The sequence below is a fragment of the Ranitomeya imitator genome, chromosome 6 (assembly GCF_032444005.1).
Source record: "Ranitomeya imitator isolate aRanImi1 chromosome 6, aRanImi1.pri, whole genome shotgun sequence".
NCBI lineage: Eukaryota > Metazoa > Chordata > Amphibia > Anura > Dendrobatidae > Ranitomeya > Ranitomeya imitator.
Window position 1 is genome coordinate 167,666,037 of NC_091287.1, and position 20,211 is coordinate 167,686,247.

Consider the following 20,211-nt stretch of genomic DNA (forward strand, 5'->3'; position numbering starts at 1 on the left):
CTGGCTCACACTGAGCTCCCTCTGTGCTCCCATCTAAGCACGATTGTGATCGCGTTGTGCCTATGGTCCAATACATAGGTTTATGTAAGAAAAAGAAAAATATACATTTGGTATCGCCATGTCCGGATTGACCTGCCCTATAAAACTGTCCCACTAGTTAGTAGAGTTGAGTATATTTCGTCAGGTCTCTGCTTATTTGGCAAGCAATAGCGCTTACTGAATAAGCTGCAGAGGGAACCCGGATACATGGAGCACACCAGCTGATCAGCACTGCAGCTGCATGTGTCGCGGCTGTGTCACTCTCAGAGCACATGCATGGACAGTCCAACACAGGCTCTCCATGCATGTGACCGTGACACAGCGGCGACACATGCAGCTGCGCCGCCGATCAGCCGGAGCGATCCAGGAAGCCGGGCTCGCTCTGCAGCTTAGGCTACCTTCACACTAGCATTGTACGATGCACGTCTCAATGCGTTTTGCAGAAAAAACGCATCCTGCAAAGTTGTTTGCAAGATGCGTTTTCTCCATAGGCTTGTATTAGCGACACATTGCCACACGTCGCAACCGTCATGCGTCGTGTTGTGGCGGACCATCGGCACCAAAAAAAACGTTGCTTGTAACTTTTTTTGGTGCGTTGTGTCCGCCATTTCTGACCACGCATGTGCAGCCAGAACTCTGCCCCCTCCTCCCCGCAACACACAATGGGGCAGCGGATGTGTTGTAATAAGGCATCCGCTGCCCCCGTTGTGCTGCGTTGACACAGGATGCGTCGGTACGTCAGCCCGATGCACTGCGATGGGCCGACGCTAGTTTGAAAGTAGCCTTATTCGGTAAGCGCTATAGCTTGCCAAATAAGTGGGGACCCGAAGAAATTCTCTCAACTTTACTAGTCATCCCCTATTCTGCCACCGATATACGTGGATGAGATGTGTCTGAGGGATGTGATCACAAATCGCTATATAAACAGTGGCAGAATAGTAACAAAAGACCCAAGTCAACAGTGTGTGTGCATATGCATTGTCTGCTAGCAAGTCTTAACCGTCCGCCATCTTATCTAAAACATGTCCACAAAGGGCACCATGGACCCATCTGCAAGTGAAGCACATCATGTTCCCGACACCATAGATGCTGCAGGAGCAGAGCCCACACTTACAGCAGAGCAGGACGTAGGACCCAAATGTGTAACCAAGCCGACAAAAGGCCAGAGAGAACTTTGAGACTACTAGAGACGAGTTCCATGATAACCTAGAACATTTATGGGGCAGAGTTGATCACTATTTAGCAGCTCTTCCACGCTATCACAGTGACGCTGCAGGTTTAACCGCCACATTGAAGAGTTTATCTGCCGCCTATGATCGCTACCAGAGACTGTCTGCAAAGTTCATCACATTCCTGAGTAACTGTGACATGGAAGATGCCCATGCAGAAGTAACTGAAAGGGAACCTCTTCTCCAAGAAAAGACCTCATTAGTACGAGATGCCCAGGATAAAGCAGAACTCCGCATCGCTCACCTCCAAGAGGTTAGGTCACATCGCACAACATCGACCAAAATCACAGCTCGGTCTTCCAGATCATCTCACTCCAGGAAATCAACATTGTCTGACAAGCTACTGGAGATCCGTGCAGCTGCAGAGGAAGCTAGGGTAAAAAGCTCCTTTGCTAAAAGGGAGGCTGAAGTGGAAGTGGAAGCTCAAAGAAATGAGATGGAAGCTCAAAGGAAATTAAAAATACTCCAAGCAGAAAGGGAAGAAGCAACAGCCCTTGCTAAACTGAAGGTCCTTGAACAAGCACTGGGACAAGATGATAATCCGGACTGTCTTATTCCAGAAGAAATGGAAGACGCAGCTGATCGAACTTCAGACTACGTGCTAAGACATGCAACATCTGCACCAGCACCACCTCCAGTTTCTAACACGGATGCGCCCGCAAGTCAAGAAATGTCGCCACCTACTGCCGACAAGGTAACTTCCAGCACTAACTCACAATTTAGGCCACAGCCAGCGGACCCTATAGAGACTAAACCGCAGTTTAACCCTTATGCCGCATCATTTCGTCCTGATTTGTCGCAGTCATATAAGCCAGAGAACTTACATTCCCTACGGATACCACAAGTTCATCCTGCAACAATGACCGGGAGATCGGACATGTCTGACTTTGCCAGATACATGATTCGCCGGGAGTTAATAAACATTAGTCTCTCAAAGTTTGATGATCGTGCTGAGAATTATAGAGCCTGGAAATCCACCTTTCAATCAGTGATCCAAGACCTTAATCTCACCGGCAAGGAACAACTGGATTTGCTTGTTAACTGGTTAGGCCCTGAATCAGCAGAGCGCATAAAGACAATAAGGGCAGTTCATGTGGACTATTCAGATGCAGGTCTTATTGCAGCCTGGGAGAGACTGGAACAAACCTATGGCAGCTCAGAAGCTATAGAATGTGCCTTATTTAAAAGACTGCAAACCTTCCCAGAGATAACTAACAAGGACAATAGAAAACTTCAAGATCTGAGCGACCTGCTAAAGGAAATAGAATTGGCAAAATTAGACCCACGTCTCTCAGGACTGAGCTACCTAGATACTGCTCATGGCGTTAATCCAATAGTGTCCAAGTTGCCACACGGCATGCAGGATAAATGGGCAGACCACGGCTCACGGTATAAAAGGCAGTATAATGTGTCCTTTCCCCCCCTTTTCATATTTTTCCAGGTTCATCAGTGACCAAGCTCGGAAGAAGAATGATCCCAGCTTCGACTTCACTGAGCCTACTCCACCAGCATCATCATCATCATCTACAAGGTATGATAACATTGCCAAACGTAGAGATTCAAGGAACACAGTATCTGTGAGAAAGACTGACGTTCCACTTACTACACCTGCCTTCACTAAGACAAATAATGTTGCTCCTAAAGTCATGGACAGTAACCGTATGTGCCCTATCCACAAAAGGCCTCACCCACTTAAAGAATGCCGTGGATTCAGAGCAAGGACTTTGCAGGAGCGTAAAGATACCCTCAAGGAGCTTGGGATATGTTATAAGTGTTACACTCCTTAGCGAGGTGGTCTGAGGAGGTGCAAGGCCGCCATTAAGTGCACTGAATGCAGCAGTGATAAACACGTCACAGCCATGCATCCCACGCCAGCTCCATACAACTCACAACCTTCTGCAGCATCTAACCCTGCTCAAAAGCATGGCGGGGAGCCACAGGTCCCTGACCCAACTGCAACCGCTGTTTCCTCCTCATGTACTGAGGTATGTGGAGAAGGGACTGATCCTAAATGCTGTGCCAAGGTATGTCTGATTAAGGTCTATCCAGAAGGACAACCCGACAAGGCCTCCAAAATGTATGCCATAATAGATGAGCAAAGTAACCGATCTCTAGCAAGGCCCAAATTCTTTGAGATCTTCAACATAAAGGGACAAATGACTCCATACACCCTCAACACCTGCTCTGGTCGTATTGAGACTTCTGGCAGGAGAGCCTCTGGGTACATAGTCTCTTCAATCAAGGGAAACGTGCATATACCTTTGCCAACCCTAATTGAATGTGACCAGATACCTGATAACAGGGAGGAGATTCCCACTCCGGAAGCCGCACTTCATCATCGCCACTTGAGGCACCTGACTAATGAAATTCCTCCTCTGGACATGAATGCTGATATTCTAATCCTACTCGGAAGGGACATTCTGAAGGTCCACAAGGTACGCCAACAATGCAACGGCCCAGATGATGCTCCATACGCCCAAAGACTCGACCTAGGCTGGGTAATCGTGGGCGATGTCTGTCTGGATAGGAGTCACAAGGCATCCGAAGTCAACGCTCCAAAATGGTCGCGCAACTCACTTTAAGCCATGCCTTCATCACTACGAAGTGAAAGAGAGGTTCTCTGATTCCATCCAGGAGCCTGACATCATTCCCACTCCCTACGGTGATGACTTAGGGAGAACAGTGTTTCACACAACAAAAGATGACAACAAAGTTGCCTTATCCATAGAAGACAAGGAGTTTCTTAAAATCATGGACAGTGGATTCTTCAAAAATGAATCTGACCGCTGGGTTGCTCCCTTACCCTTCAAGGCTTCAAGGACCAGGCTTCCTAACAACAGAGAACAGGCCTTATCTAGATTCATCTCACTGCAGAGAACATTAAGGAACAAGCCTGAAATGAAGGAACATTTCATAGCTTTTATGGACAAGATATTTCGCAATGATCACGCAGAGCCAGCTCCACCATTGCAAGCTGATGAAGAATGCTGGTATCTACCTTCCTTTGGAGTGTATCATCCAAGAAAGCCGAAACAAATCAGGGTGGTGTTCGATTCAAGCGCCAAACATGACGGCGTATCTCTGAATGACGTTCTCCTCACTGGTCCGAACCTGACTAAAAACCTGGTGGGAGTGCTCATGAGATTCAGAAAGGAACCGGTCGCCATTACCGCCGACATCGAACAAATGTTCCATTGTTTCATCGTGCAACAAGATCACAGAAATTATCTCCGTTTTCTATGGCACCGAGACAACGACACCAACAAGGAAATGATCGAATACCGCATGAAGGTGCACGTTTTCGGAAACAGTCCTTCTCCTGCAGTCGCCAGCTACGGCCTACGTAGGACCGCCTCCGATGGTGCAGCAGAGTTCGGGAAGGATGCTCAACAGTTCGTTGAAAAGGACTTCTACGTGGACGACGGTCTTAAATCCCTTCCTACAGTGGAGGAAGCCATAGATCTGCTCCAACGGACACAAGGTATGCTTTCTAAAGCTCATTTAAGATTGCATAAAATTGCCTCCAATAGTGCTGTTGTCATGAAGGCCTTTCACCCTAATGATCATGCCGCAGAATTTAGGGACTTGAACCTAGGCTCAGACAATCCACCAGTACAGAGAAGTCTAGGCCTGAGGTGGAACTTGCTAAATGACTCCTTCAGCTTTCAGGTTAGTGGTGCAGAAAAACCATTTACTAAGCGTGGGGTTCTGTCAGTGGTGAACAGTCTATATGATCCACTTGGGTTTGTCGCACCCCTGACTATACAAGACAAGCTCCTGCTAAGACAACTCTCAGAGTACATTAAGGACTGGGATATACCACTCCCTGCAGACAAACAACTAAAGTGGAAGTCATGGAGAGAATCTCTTTGCGCCTTGGATAAGATCCACATACCACGTTGTTACACTCCAGCATCCCTAACTACAAGTCAAAGGAAGGAGATTCATGTATTCGCTGATGCCTCCACTGAAGCTATTGCCGCTGTCGCTTACTTGAAGGTTGTAGACTAATAATGAAGCCCATGTTGGATTTCTGTTTGGAAAGGCTAAACTGGCTCCTAAACCCGAGCACACCATACCCAGACTCGAGCTCTGTGGGGCTGTACTAGCCATAGAGATTGCAGACTTCATACAGAGCGAACTAGCTATTCATGTGGATGACACAAAATTCTACACAGACAGTAAGGTAGTTCTGGGCTACATATACAACCAGACGAAACGCTTCTACGTCTATGTCAGTAACCGAGTGGAAAGGATCAGGAAATCCTCCAAACCCCAGCAATGGCAGCACGTCCCATCCCATCTTAACCCTGCGGACCTTGCTACTAGACCAGTGTCTATTGGTGCCTTCGCAAGCTTTTCTTGGTTGACCGGACCGGAGTTCCTTCACGAACAGTGCAAAGAGACTGCCGTTGAAGACAGCTTCAGCCTTGAGGATCCAGATGTCGACCCAGAGATCCGTCCTGATGTCAGCACCTTCATCACCAGACTCAAGGAGGAGGTTGGCTTGGACTGTCAGCATTTTGATCGCTTCTCAAGATGGACGAGGCTGGTTCGTGCCATTGCAAGGTTAGTACACATTGTACAATGCTATCGCAATAAGGACAGCAACACTGATTGTCACGGTTGGCATATCTGCCATAAGCCTCTCTCTGCAGAAGACATTGCTCTGAGTGAACTCATTGTGATACGCAATGTGCAGCAGAATGTTTTTCACAAGGAACTGGAATCTATGCTGATGGACTCAAATCTTTCAAGACTCACTCACGAGACCTTGACCACTTTCTTAGCAGAAGTCTCTGCTATAGTAAACTCAAGACCTCTTGTACCCATATCTACGGATCCAGAATCTCCTACAATTCTCACTCCGGCAACTCTCCTCACCCAGAAACTTGGAACTGTTCCTAACCCGCCTGAAGACTCTGTGTCCGGTAACAAATATCAGAGACGGTGGAAATATGTGCAACATCTGGCTAATTGTTTCTGGAATAGATGGAAGAAGGAGTACCTGACACTTCTCCAAAAACGAAGAAAATGGCAACACGTAAAGCCAAATTTACAAGTAGGAGATATTATCCTCATGAAAGACCAGAAGGAGGAAAGAAGCACAAGGCCTATGGGACTTATCTCTAAAACCTTTCCAAGTGACGATGGCAAGGTACGCAAGGTAGAAGTGACAGTTACTAAGCAAGGGGACCCCCAAAACTTTCATTAGGCCTATATCAGAGATTATTTTACTCATACCGGTTGAGGATTGATTATCCATCCAATCAGTAGGAACTCTTTCAAGGAACTTCAACCTTTGGATTACAAATAGGTTGGAGACAGTTTGGCCTAGCGCGGCTTCTCCAATCCGAAGATGGGTTATCCTTTGGATTACTTCAAGAAATCGTTCTAGACTTGTTATTCAATATGTTATTGTTGCATTGCATGCGTTGTTTTTATCTTAAAGGTTGAGGTATCCCTCCATGCACTTCTGGTGAACACTCCCAATTCGAGACTTATGGTATAGTGAAATCCAAGGATTTCAGACGGGGAGTGTGCTGCTCAGTTTATTATGATAGACTTTCAGCCATACATGGACCTTTATGTAGTGCTAATAAGCCTGGTTCTATCATTTGTTATACTTTGCTGCCATCTACTGGCCGTTTGCTACATCACTGTAATATTTGTTATGGAATTTTCCCACAACACCTTTCTGTCTTTACCTCCTCCTATCTTTTTCCTTCTCTTCCTGTTTTTGTACTCCGTGCCATCTTGGATCCCACATGTGCTGCAGAGCTGGAGAAAGGATTCTCTTGTTACCTCTAACCTGAAGCTTCTATTATCTCTATCTGGTGATTCTGTAACAGCTCTAACCTACAGTCCTCACTCTCACCAAGGTACTGTAAATAAACCTGTTGAATGTATCACTGCATCATCCTTCCGGATCACCACGCACGTCTGATAGAGACTGGTGGCACAGTTAGTGAGTAACGCTACCTGCCATTGTTTATATAGCGAATTGTGATCACATCCCTCAGACACATCTCATCCACGTCGTATATCGGTGGCAGAATATCCCCTTCAGTGAATACAGCTTTAAAAAAAAAAAAAAAAAAAAACTATTTAGCTATTGATTTTTTTTTATTCCGCATTCTAAAGCTCGCAGTAAGGCTCTGCTCACATTTATCCTGTGCTCTACGAAGACACTGTGGTTTCTGTGCAACTCTAAAATACGTGACTGAAGTGGTCAGCGTAGAGCGCTGGATTAACCCCTTCACAACATGTGCCGTACTAGTACTGCGCATGTCGTGTCTCCCTCTTTGATGTGGGCTCCAGCAGTGAGCCCACATCAAAGTTGCAACATTTCAGCTGTTTTGTACAGCTGACATGTGCACGCAATAGCGGTGGGTGAAATCGCGATTCACCCGCTGCTATTAACCTATTAAGCGGCATTTAACTACCTCTTCCGGCTGCACGGCTGGAAATGAGCATCGCCGACCCCGTCACATGATTGGGGGTCGGCGATGCATCAGGATGGTAACCATAGAGGTCCTTGAGACCTCTATGGTTACTGATGCAAGCCTGCTGTGAGCGCCCCCCTGTGGTCGGCGCTCATAGCAAGCCTGCATTTCAGCTACAGAGCAGTGATCCGATTGCTGCTATGTAGCCGAGCGAGTGGTGCCAGCTTCTAGCCTCCCATGGAGGCTATTGAAGCATGGCAAAAGTAAAAGGTTTTTAAAAATATGAAAAAAAAAATATAAAAGTTTAAATCACCCCCTTTTGCCCCATCCAAAATGAAAATGAAAAACAAAACCAAAAAAACCCTACACATTTGGTATCGCTGCGTTCAGAAATTGCCTGATAAAATAAAAACCATTAACCTGATCACTAACCGGCGTAGCAAGAAAAAAAAAAAAAAAAAAAAAAAAAAAAAATTAGGAACGCCAGAATTACTTTTTTTGGTCGCAGTGACATTGCATTAAGATGCAATAACAGGTGATCAAAAGAATGTATCTGCACAAACGTGGTATCATTAAAAATGCCAGCTCTGCACAAAAAAAAAAAAAAAAAAAAAAAATATGGAGCTGCTATAGGTATCGGAAAATGGTGCATTTTTTTAGCTAAGTTTAGAATTTTTTTTTTTTTTTTTTCTCACCACTTCGATGAAAAATCACCTAGACATGTTAAGTGTCTATGAACTCATAATGACCTAGAGAATCATAATATCAGGTCAGTTTTAGCATTTAGTGAAGTTAGCAAAAAAGCCAAACAAAAAAAAACTAGTGTGGGATTGCACTTTTGCAATTTGACCGCACTTGGAATTTTTTTCCCCGTTTTCTAGTACAAGACATGTTAAAACCAATGGTTAAAAAATAAGCCCTCACATGACCATATTGATGGAAAAAATATATAAAAAAAAAAAAAAAAAAAAAATGTTATGGCTCTGGGAAGGAGGGGAGCGAAAAATAGAATTATTCTTACCGTTAATTCGGTTTCTAGTAACCCACCACGACAGCACACCTGGAGGATGTTACCCCTTTCCTAATAGGGACAGGAAATGACAAGAGGTTAAATAACCCCTCCCTCATCCTCCCCTTAGTGTTATTATAAAGGACCACAGGAGAATGAATGCTTCAAATTTATTCTTTTCAGAACGTATATTAAGCAAAGGGAGGGATTACTCCTGCTGTCGTGGTGGGTTACTAGAAACCGAATTAACGGTAAGAATAATTCTATTTTCTCTAGTAACCCCCCACGACAGCACACCTGGAGCAGTACCCAAGAGTAATTTTCAGGGAGGGACTACAGCACTAAGGACTTTTTCTCCGAAGGCTAAGTCTTCTTTTGACATCAGGTCAAGCCTGTAATGTTTGGAGAACGTATGGACCGAGGACCATGTAGCCGCTCTGCATATTTGCTCGATGGAAGCACTGGCTTTCTCGGCCCAGGAGACAGCTGTTGCTCTAGTAGAATGGGCTGTGAGCTTTCCTGGTGGTGGAAGGCCTTGAATTTGATAAGCCTCCAGGATTGCTCTTTTGATCCAATTTGCAATTGTGGATCTGGAAGTCGCCTTCCCCTTATTCTGGCCGAGAAGATGAATAAACAGATTTTGATCTTTTCTAATCTTCTCTGATGAAAGAAGATAATAGAGTACCATTCTTCGAACATCCAAAGTATGGAAATGTTCCTCTTCCTCATTCTTTGGTTCTTGATAGAATGATGGAAGAATTATCTCCTGCGATTTGTGGAAATCGGAGACGACCTTTGGGAGAAAGGATGGGTCTAATCGTAGGATAAGCCTGTCCTGAAGAATCTTCATGTAGGGCTCGTTGATTGACAGGGCTTGTAGTTCACCCACTCTTCTGGCTGTTATAGCTACCAGGAAGGTGGTTTTCCAAGCGAGTTTATCCATGGTTATGGAAGATAAGGGTTCAAATGGTGGCAGTGCAAGTCCTTTCAGGACTATATTCAGGTCCCAGGATGGAACTATATTTATGGGTCTTGGAGATATGCGGGATGCCGCCGTCATGAATCTTCTTACCCATCTATGGTTGGCTAAAGATTGGTCAAAATAAGAGCTCAAGGCTGCCACTTGTACCTTGAGGGTGCTGGGTCTGAGACCCTTCTCCAGCCCATCTTGTAGAAAATCCAGGATCTTGGCTAGGTTTGGTTTATCTGGGTTAGGTTGCTCAGGAGCACACCATGTGATGAACGTATTCCAGATCTTTTGGTAAATAGAATTAGTAACCGTTTTGCGACTTTTTTGTAATGTTTCAATTACCCTCTTTGATAGTCCTCTAGTTCTCAGAATTGAGAATTCAGAAGCCAGGCATTTAGGTGTAGCCTCTCGGGATCTGGATGCAGTATTGGCCCCTGGTAGAGAAGGTCTTTGACCGGTGGAAGTGCTATTGGCCCATCTATCTTTAGACTGATGAGGGCTCCAAACCAACCTCTTTTGGGCCAAAGTGGAGCCACTAGGATCACCTTGAGTTTTTCTGCCCTTATTTTCTGCAAGACTTTTGGTAGGACCGGCAATGGCGGGAAAGCGTATGCTAGCGAGAATGTCCATGGCTGGACCAATGCGTCCACAGCTAACCCGGGATTCATCGGATCTAGCGAGAAGAACTGGTCTACCTTTGCGTTCTGACTGTTCGCGAACAAGTCCACTTCTGGCTGTCCCCATCTTTTGGCTAGTATCTGAAAGACTTCTGGGTTTAGGCTCCATTCTCCTGGATGGACCTCTGTTCTGCTCAGGAAGTCGGCTTGTACGTTTATCTCCCCTTTTATGTGTAGGGCGGATATGGAGAGAACATGTTCTTCGGCCCACGAAAATATTCTTGCTGATATTCTTTTTAGATCTTCGTGTCTTGTACTTCCCTGGTGGCGAAGGTGGGCAACTTGTCATGTTGTCGGAGTATATTTTTAAGTGGGAATTTTGTACAAGAGTTACCGCCGCTTTGAGAACTTCTTCTACTGCTTTTAGCTCTTTGAAATTCGAGGATTGTTGTGCTATTTCGGCTGACCAGAATCCCTGGAATATGTGCTGGTCTACCGTAGCTCCCCAACCTTCCACTGGCATCTACTGTTATTGTCACTGCTGGGACCTGCAACCAGGGAACTCCTCTTATTAAGTTCTCTTTTTGTAGCCACCATGTTAATGAGGACTTTACATGCGGTGGTATCCGGATCTTTTTGTCTAGAGAACCTGGGGATCCGTCCCAGCTTGACAGAATGTGTCTGAAGTATCCTGGTGTGGGCTTGAGCCCATGCCACCATCTGGATGCAAGAAGTCATGGTACCTAGAACCGACATGGCCCATCTTAGAGATACTCTCTTCTTGTCCCGCAATGTTCTTATCCTTGATGTAAGCAGGGACAGTTTTTGTTCGGGCAAGAAAGATGTTTGTCTGTGGGAGTCTAATAAGACCCCTAAAAAGATCTTTGTTGTGGACGGAACCATATCCGATTTTTTGGGGTTTATCACCCAACCCAGGGATGACAGGATCTGGACTGTTTGAAGATGTTCCTGTAGAATTGGAACCGTGGGGGCCACTACCAAGAGGTCGTCGAGGTATGGGATTATGCATATCCGCCGACTTCTGATATACGCCATCACCTCGGACATGACCTTTGTAAAGATCCTTGGAGCTGATGATAGTCCGAATGGGAGGACATTGAACTGGAAGTGGTCTATAACTTCTCCTCTGGTGACTGCAAACTTTAGAAATTTCCGATAGGTTGGATGGACTGGGACGTGATAATATGCGTCCTGTAAGTCGATGGTTGCCATGACGAAGTATTGCCCTATTAAGGGTACTGTCGATCTGACAGACTCCATTCTGAATCTTCTGTAGGTTACATATTGATTCAGCGGTTTCAGATTGATTATCATCCGATGGGTTCCGTTTGGTTTCCTTATCAGAAATAGGCTGGAATAATGGCCCTTGTTTCTTTCGTCTTTTGGGACTGGAGATCACATTGTTGATTAAGAGATCTTCTATCCCAGTTATCAGGGTGGACTGTAGCTTCGGTGTTGATAACGTTGTAGTTTTCATTCTTTTTTGGGGGTATGATGTAAACTCTATTTTTGACCAATCTTAAGGTCCACTGATCCACCCCGATCTCTTGCCAGACTGGGAGGAAGTTCGAAATCCAACCCCCCACTATGACAGCGTCATTGCCTTCTCTGGTTTTGGGGTTGTGAAAGAAAAAGATTCCTGTCTTTCCCTCCTTTCGGATAGCTCCAGCGACCTGTCTTACCCTTTCCTCTGTATTGAGGAGTATGCTCCTGCTGAGCGCGGAAGGGTCTTTTCCTAGGGTTTCTAGGTTCTGGTAAGGTCTTTTTCTTGTCTGAAGCCTTCTCCAAAAGATCATCCAAGGCTGGTCCAAACATATACTTTCCTTTAAAAGGAATAGAACACAGCCTCATCTTGGAAGTCATATCCCCAGACCAGGATCTTAGCCAAAGTGTACGCCTTACCGAGTTTGACAGTGCGGATGATCTCGCCGTCACTCTCACGGATTCTGCAGAAGCATCTGCTAAAAAGCCTGTTGCTTTCTGGAAGATAGGCAAGGAGGCCAGAATATCTTCTCTCGGAGTACCTGAGGACAAGTGCTCCTCTAGCTCCCCAGCCAGCGATGCATCGATCTAGCCACGCAAGTGGATACTGAATTGATGTTCAGTAAAGATGCTGACGTTTCCCACGACTTCCTTAGTAGTCCGTCCATCTTACGTTCCAGAGGGTCTCTCAGTTGGGAGGCATCCTCGAATGGTAGCGTGGTCTTTTTGGCTACTCTGGCAATCTGGACGTCCACTTTTGGGACTTCTGACCAGCATGACGCTGTCTTGGCATCCACAGGAAATCTGTCTTTAATTTCCGCTGGAGTAGTCAGCTTCTTTTCTGGGGATTTCCACTCGTCCAGAACTAAATCTCGGATGTTTTGGTGAATAGGAAACACCTGACGCTTCCTAGAACGAAGTCCTCCAAACATCTCTTCTTGCACTGACTAGGCCGTCTTCTCTTCCTCAACCTCCATAGTTTTCCTTACAGCCGTAAGGAGTTCTTCTATATCAGATGAAGAGAAGTAGTATCTCTCTTGCTGGACAGTTTCAGAGTCCAGGGATAATTCACCCTCCTCTGGGGGTTCGTCCGATTTCTCTCCCCGAGAGTCCTCCTGCTCTTCCTCCTGTGGATTAAGTTTCCTTTTCTTAGCCTCAGGAGGGGCACCCGGAGATGGTGTAGGCTGGGAAAGAGTGGCCAGAGATGTTTTAATCTCCTGCTGGATTAAGGTTTTAATCTCCTCTATCAGGGATGGCCGTTCCTCGCTGATAATTTTGTCTGTGCATTCTTTGCACAATGATTTCTTGTATGAAGAGGACAGCTTCTTCATACAAACTGCGCATTTGCGGGTAGTTTTTGTTTTGCTTCCTGATGTGGGTTCCTTGTCCCCCTAAAAAGGAAGGGGAGAAGGAATCATAAGACTACAACCCACATCAGGGAATGGACACCCGGGGCCATACTACTCACTGGGGCCGGGATGGTGCTGTGTTCTGCAGGTGCAGAGCACGAGGAAGCAGACATCTCCATAGTCTTCACCACACAGTGGTCTTACCTGCGATGTCTTCCTGTCCAGGGCCTGAATATATAGGCGACCGGACGCAGCACCTGTCCTCCTGGATGAGGACCTCCTCCTCCGGTGTCTGGAAGTACGTGGGGGAGAACGCCGACGTCTTCCATGCTATCTGCCTAGTGTTCCTGACTGGAACGCACGAGGAACTTCCTGATTCAGAGAAGCCGGCCGGCGTCTGACGTCATATCCGGCCGCCGGCTTCAGACCGGAAGTACCCACACACGCGCGCGCGGTGCGGAGGAGGAGAAGGGCTGGAGAGCTCCGAGAGGCCTCCAGCCGAAGAACGCCCCAGACCTTACCCGCAGGCGCGGAATGGCGGCGGCGAAGAGTCCCGAGTCGGAGGAGACGGGAGCAGCGACAGGGAATGGACGCAAGTCTGATCCCAGCTGCCCGGCCAGATTATCTGTATTCCCCCCGGTGACCGCTGCTGGCACAGTGCACCTGGGATGACCTCTTCATCCCTAGTAGGGACAGGAAAGAACACTGAGGGGAGGATGAGGGAGGGGTTATTTAACCTCTTGTCATTTCCTGTCCCTATTAGTAAAGGGGTAACATCCTCCAGGTGTGCTGTCGTGGGGGGTTACTAGAGAAAATGAAAACACAAACGAAAAAGGGCCGCGGCGGGAAGGGGTTATTGTGATCCCAAGTGTTATGCAAAATGTTCCCAACAAAAGCTTCAACTTAATCCACAAAAAAAATGCAAGTCCCCACTCAGAACCAACATCTATCAATGGAAATATAGGGGCTTCCATATTACTGATAGCACAGGCTCCGTAAAAATGCTATAGCTCCTCACCCCCTAAAAGAAATACAGCAAGTTCTTCCTTCTGAGCCCCAGTGTGCCTAAACCACATGTTTGGCATTTCTGTAGTGATGACAGCCTGCCTAGTTGACAGGCGCGTGTCTACAGAAGTACAGGCTGGGCATCACACCATACTAGGTGCAGCGCCCCAGAGACCTGGTCGTTGCAGTAGTGTCGCTCTGCCGCTAAGGGGAGTGATGGTACTAAAGGAGTTCACCTGACCAGGTATCACAAGCACACATCACATTTCACACTCATGCCACTAGGGGGAGCAAAAGGTTTTATTTATTAGGCCACTCCTCTCACTGGTAAAACTAGGGGTTGGATAGGAAGTTAGAGAAGCTGGCTGGGTTTTGCCCAGGCAACATCCCGTGGCAGGGGGTGTTGCGGGGAAGATTCAGAGGGGTCCCTGTCAGGCGTGGGAACCTGGCAGTGACTTAGCGACAAGGACAGATCGTTACAGAGCCGCGCCTGCACTACCTTGCGGCAGCATCCTAAAGAAAGGACACAAAGCAAAGGATATTGTGGACAGTGAGAAACGAGATCAAGCACAAAGGAGAGCCAGTAGGAGTCGTGCCCCGAGAACGGCAACATCCTACTGAGGCGCGTAGCCAGTGACCGGAACACCGAGGAAGTAACTGACTATGCCTTACTTCAAATACCACAGGGCAGTTAATTATGCGTTGGCTATCTACCTTATATAACCTGAGCAGACATAGGGGGCAACCGTGGAGAGGGGTGTCTCTAGGGTCCCTGAAAAGCTCCGAGCCTTCCCATCAAACGGGTGCCTCCTAGCCATAACAAACTTGGGGGACTGAGAATAGAAAGACCGAGAAAGAACGAGAACAGAAGTTGTGAGGACTATCCTGAATGCTCAGCAAGGAAGCACTACAACACAGGTGCTAGTGGTAGGCAACGATTTCCACCTGCAAAGTGAACTCTGGATGTGCCTTCGGACCGGCCGGTCCCAGACAGGCCTGTTAACTGTGCTCTGGATTGAGGATCCTGAAGTCACCAGTAAAGAGGTAAAGAGACTGCAACCATGTGTCCTCGTTATTGTCTGCACCTCACACCATCTCCATCTACATTACTGGGAAGCCCTGGGGACATACTTCACTTGTGGGAAGATATACCATCTAGCTGCCATCACATCACACCAGCGGACCCCAGGCAGCGTCGGTCACCCTGACTGAATACCACAGGTGGCGTCACAAACACCCAACAACTTCCTTCACCCTTTTATTGGACGCCCCTTAGCAGGGTCACGGACTGGGTCCAGCCACCGTGACAACCCCAGAACTGAGCCAGAGAGGACTGCTACCAAGTAACCCGCGGCCCTGCGTCTGGGGGCAATCCACTAGGCACTGCAATGGCAGTTTTCCAGAAACAAGCAGCAGTGGATGCTGCAAACACCCACAGAGTCAAAATAGTCATTACACCTGTAAATAAATTTCCCAAGGGCATTCTGTTCTTCTAGCACTAAGGAACTCTGTGCATGACATCTACAAACTTTTAGCAAAATCTGTGCTCCAGGGAGGCAAATAGCGCTCAGTCCCTCCCAAGCCTCTCCATATTCCTAAGCAGTCCGGTACTGTGGGAGAAATTTTAGTGCCATTTTTATGGCTGTTCCAGTGTGAAAGTATAAATTCTGAGGCTAAAAATTTAATTTCTTAACTGCCAAATGGTGTAAAATTGATACACACCACATTTGTGGTATCAATATGATCAGTAGACCCCTGATTGAGTTGTTTTAGAGGTATAGCTTGTTAACTTGGGTTACTTATGGGAGAGTTCTGCTGTTCTGGCACTTCAGGGGCACTACCAATGCGATATGGCACCCTCAAATCAATCCAGGAAAATCTTAACTCCAATATGGCCTCTTCACTTCTGCACACATGGGATATTGGTGCACTCAGGAGAAACTGGGGTTTATATTTTCTCCCGTTACTCTTGTGAAAATTTAAAAAAATAAATAAATTGGGGCATCCACTAATGATTACAGCAAATTTTTCATTCAAGTCAAACGGCCCCCTTCCCTTCCAAGCTCAGCTGTGTGCCCAGAAAGTGGTTGTCCCCCCACATGTGGGGTATCAGCATACTAAGGAGAAATTACAGATGTTGAGGGGAAAAAAAATTAGGGGTCTAAAGTAAAATTTATGAGAGTTTAGGGTTTTTTCTTTTTTCTTACACATCCCATTAATTCCTGTGAAGCACCAGAAGGGCTAATAAAGTTTTTGAATGGTTTTGAACACCTTGATAAGCGTAGTTTTTAGAATAGTGTCACTTAAATATTTTCTGAAATGTAGGCCCCATAAAGCGACTTAAAAATAGTGTAGTCCTTAACCAAAAAACAAAAACAAAAAAAGTGTCAAAAATTGCACTGGTGTAAAGTAGACATGTGGGAAATGCCATTAGCAATCATGTGACAAAGGACATAACAATGAAGAGTTTAAAAGTTGTATAGTTCTGTCCAAATTTCCCATATTTTCACTAATAAACAAGTCGTAGAGAACAAATTTTACCACCATCATGAAGTACAATATGTGAGGAGAAAACAGTCTCAGAATCTGGGGGATCCATTGAAGCGTTCCAGAGATTCCTCAAAGTGACAGTGGTCAAGAAGATGAAAACGGACTTCAGGGTGAAGGTTAAGAGTCAATCACATGACTTCATTACCTTGCTCTTTGACTTTGGCTGGATCTTGTAGATAATACGTAGGTTGGGAGAATTTGGGCTTCGCACCTCTTCCAACCCAGTACTCTTCAACAGTTGCCCCAGAGGTTTTCTTTTGATGATGTTTTCCTGATGGAAGCAGAAGATACTGAACCATATAAATTGTATAATTTCTTAAACATAGAAATGTGTCACTAAGATATAGTAACAGTGGTATGTGTAAATAAAACCTAATGCTTAATTTAGGTTACCAATTCAGGCATGGATTATGCATGCACATGGAGTATTTTGGTGCACGCTTTTGAAGGAACAAACTTCAAAACCATTTCAGGAAATTAAAGCTTTTTCCCTCTGGAGAGGTAGGATAACACCCTGATACAATCACAACCCTCAGACATCAATGTATTGGTTTTAGTGAACCAAACTTGCATAGAGCCCTATGGTAATCCAAGTTCTGTTCCATTGACCCACAGGGCATTGCAGCCACAATATAGATAGACACTACATTTATATATATTACAGCCACATCAGTGCGGCTAGACGCTGTGCAGAGAAGGTCCAAAGTGGAGGAACCGCATCTTTAAATACCACATTTTCATGACTTATGAAGCATACAACCAAAAAAAAATAAATTCACTAAGTTTCTGTATTTATGAGTAAGTCCCATTAACATTCATGCATTTGCACCTTTGATTAATCTCGTAGCACTTTAGAACCTTTTCAGTTTGCACAAGGCAAGAAAACGATGAAAAAGCTTTGTACAAGAATATTGATTTTTCCAATAGTCATTCTCCTTGAAAATGAGCTCTGAAAGGAGAAGACCAAATGCTCTTCATTATTACACTTACCACCCATTGGCTTTTGCAGATACTTCTTCTGTTCAGTCACCTCTTTGTAAACTTTCTCTGGTTTTTCATAGGCGACGTAATCACTCTGTTTTGGTCGGGGAATCTGCCCTAAAGCTTCACTTGCTCCTTTTTTCTTCACCCTTAGCTTTTCTCTGACGGGAAATCCAACAAGCTGGGCTGGAAATCCACCTTTTGGAGGCTTCCACAAAATTCTTTTTTGAGCAATCTGCTTAAAGTAGTTACCTTTACCAAGCTGCAGCTGATTATTTGGAAAGCTCTCTTGAAAGTAGTATTCTTCATTGTCACTCTGATCATCAAGATTATCTAATTTCTCTTCTTCTAATACCCAATATTCTTCAGAATCCTCAGGTTCAGACAGGGATTGACTCTTCCTCGGTTTCTTCTTTATGGAATAGAGCTTCCTTTTGCTTAAACCCCTTACAGGTACACCAATTTTGCGATTTCTGCTTGAAACATCCCTAACCTTTAATCCAGAAGAGCCATAGCTCTTCTCATATTGACTACTGGCATTCTTCAGAGGCACTTCATCCTCTTTTAAAGAGCCACTGCTTTGGACTTTTTCCCTTTCAGTACTCTCTGCATGCTTTCGGAAAGCATACAAGCCTTTCCTAAGCATGTAATCTGGGACAAAATAGGAAACTGAGGCATTATCCATGGATGAACCTTCATCCCTGGAAGAAAGCTCCTCAGATGTTATACTTAATATGCTTGGTCGCTTTTGTTTTCTCTGAGACATATACAAGTCATAATCATAGTTTGTTTCTAAATTATCAAAACAAGCCATCCATGTTGGTGAAGGTATTAAATCCTGTGCAGAGGCTTCTCCCCACAAACTGGCATTTGTTGACTTCACCTCACCATTACATACAGATTGGTTTGAAATTAAGTTTTCACAACCAATTTTTGGACCAATTAACAGTTCTTCATTGTCTGTTTCTTCAGATGCCTCACTTCCCTCAGAGTTTTCTTGGTCATCAGCTTGTTGGACATTATAAACAGGATGGACCACTTCAATTTGTTCCACTAAAACAGACGAAGGTTCATAGTCTTGAGAGGCCTTTACTTTTATATTTGGTATGGCTTGTTTACTCGACTCCCTGGACTGTAAGAGGGAGGTCTGGGTTTCTGATTCTTGCACATCCTCTACGCCGAGGAGATTAGGAGATGCAGACTGCTTACTCTCATCTTTGTTTGAGAAGGACAGACTTTGTACGGCAACCTCTTCTCCTTCTGCATGAGGGCCATATAGTACACCCTCACAAAATAGATCACGCTGAACTACATTTTCAGGTATGTCTTTAACAACTGCCACATCATATATTGGAATGGTTTCTTTATAAGACTTCCACATCTGTATGGCAGCAGGAGAACCACTTCCATACTCTATTCTTACCTCCTCTTTCTCATATGCATAACTTCCTGGAGGCATGTTGCGGTACTGTGATGGATTGCAAGAATTTTTGTGAAAGTCCCTTTCAGACATTACAGGAGCTGGCAACATTGTCATTTCAACATTCTCCAAATGGTTTTCATTTTCTGTACCCATACCAGAGGAATGTGATACCATATTTCCTGCATCACAGTCCTTACTGTCTGTACCCAGGTGCTTTTTGGTTACATAATCTGGTAGTCTTGGGTCTGTTTGAGTTTCTTTAGTTTCGGTTCTTCTTCCAGGACTGCTGTAATGCCTAAATCGTGTGGCATGGTAAAACATGGGGGAAGGAGGATGGGCATTAAAATGAGGTCTTCTACTCATTCTCATGTTCATTTGATGCTGGGGAACATAAAATCCAGGGTACTCATGAAGTGCAACAGAGTAGTATGGGAAATAAGGATTCCCTCCTCTGAAGCCTGAAAGAAAATAAAAATAAAATCAATATGGCAAGAGGGGTGATTGATGTGGTCACACTTAAAAATCACATGTATGGAGTTAAAGCCATTAGGCTACTTTCATATACTTGTACTTTTCCCCCTTAAATTCTGCCGTAAAAAAAAAAAGCCAAAGTTTTAACATGCCTTTTGGCATTTGCGTTCATTGTATTTTAGTCCCTGCATTTTTGCATTACAATTCATGCAATTACATAATCCCAAAATGACTAACTAAATTAACACCAAAAATATGCCAACAGAAAAAGTTCTGTGTATACATTGACATGAATGGGTCTGTATTGATTCTCAGGTTGAAGCTTTTTTTTGCAAAATCCACAATATATATAAAAAAAATAAAATAAAAAAATAAAATCAAAGCTTACCTGGTCCAGGAATGCAGTATGGATTGTACAGTTGACTCAAATACCAAGGATTTGGGAAAGGTAGTTGTGCTGTTGGCTGTGCATAAAAGAAGGGTCTCTGTTGGGATGCAGAATACTGCCCATTTTCCGAAGGAGGTGCTGCAGTGTTCATTTTTCAAACTACAAAAGAACAGATGTATCCAAACTTTATGATAAAAAAAAAAAAAAAAAAATCATCTACAGTTACTGCAC

At 45.0% G+C, this 20,211-nt stretch overlaps 1 protein-coding gene across 1 annotated transcript in view; it reads right to left on the reverse strand.

Moving 5' to 3' along the window:
- The window catches only part of LOC138643626 (bucky ball-like), a 26,438-nt gene extending 6,307 nt beyond the window's left edge, over positions 1–20,131 (reverse strand). The window contains exons 1-3 of the mRNA XM_069732485.1: positions 19,981–20,131; positions 17,708–19,579; positions 16,863–16,988 (exon numbers count right to left, since the gene is read on the reverse strand). Coding sequence (XP_069588586.1) covers positions 16,863–16,988; positions 17,708–19,579; positions 19,981–20,131 — 2,149 coding nt within the window. The remainder of the gene's footprint in view (positions 1–16,862; positions 16,989–17,707; positions 19,580–19,980) is intronic.
- Between the last annotated feature and the right edge of the window lie 80 nt (positions 20,132–20,211).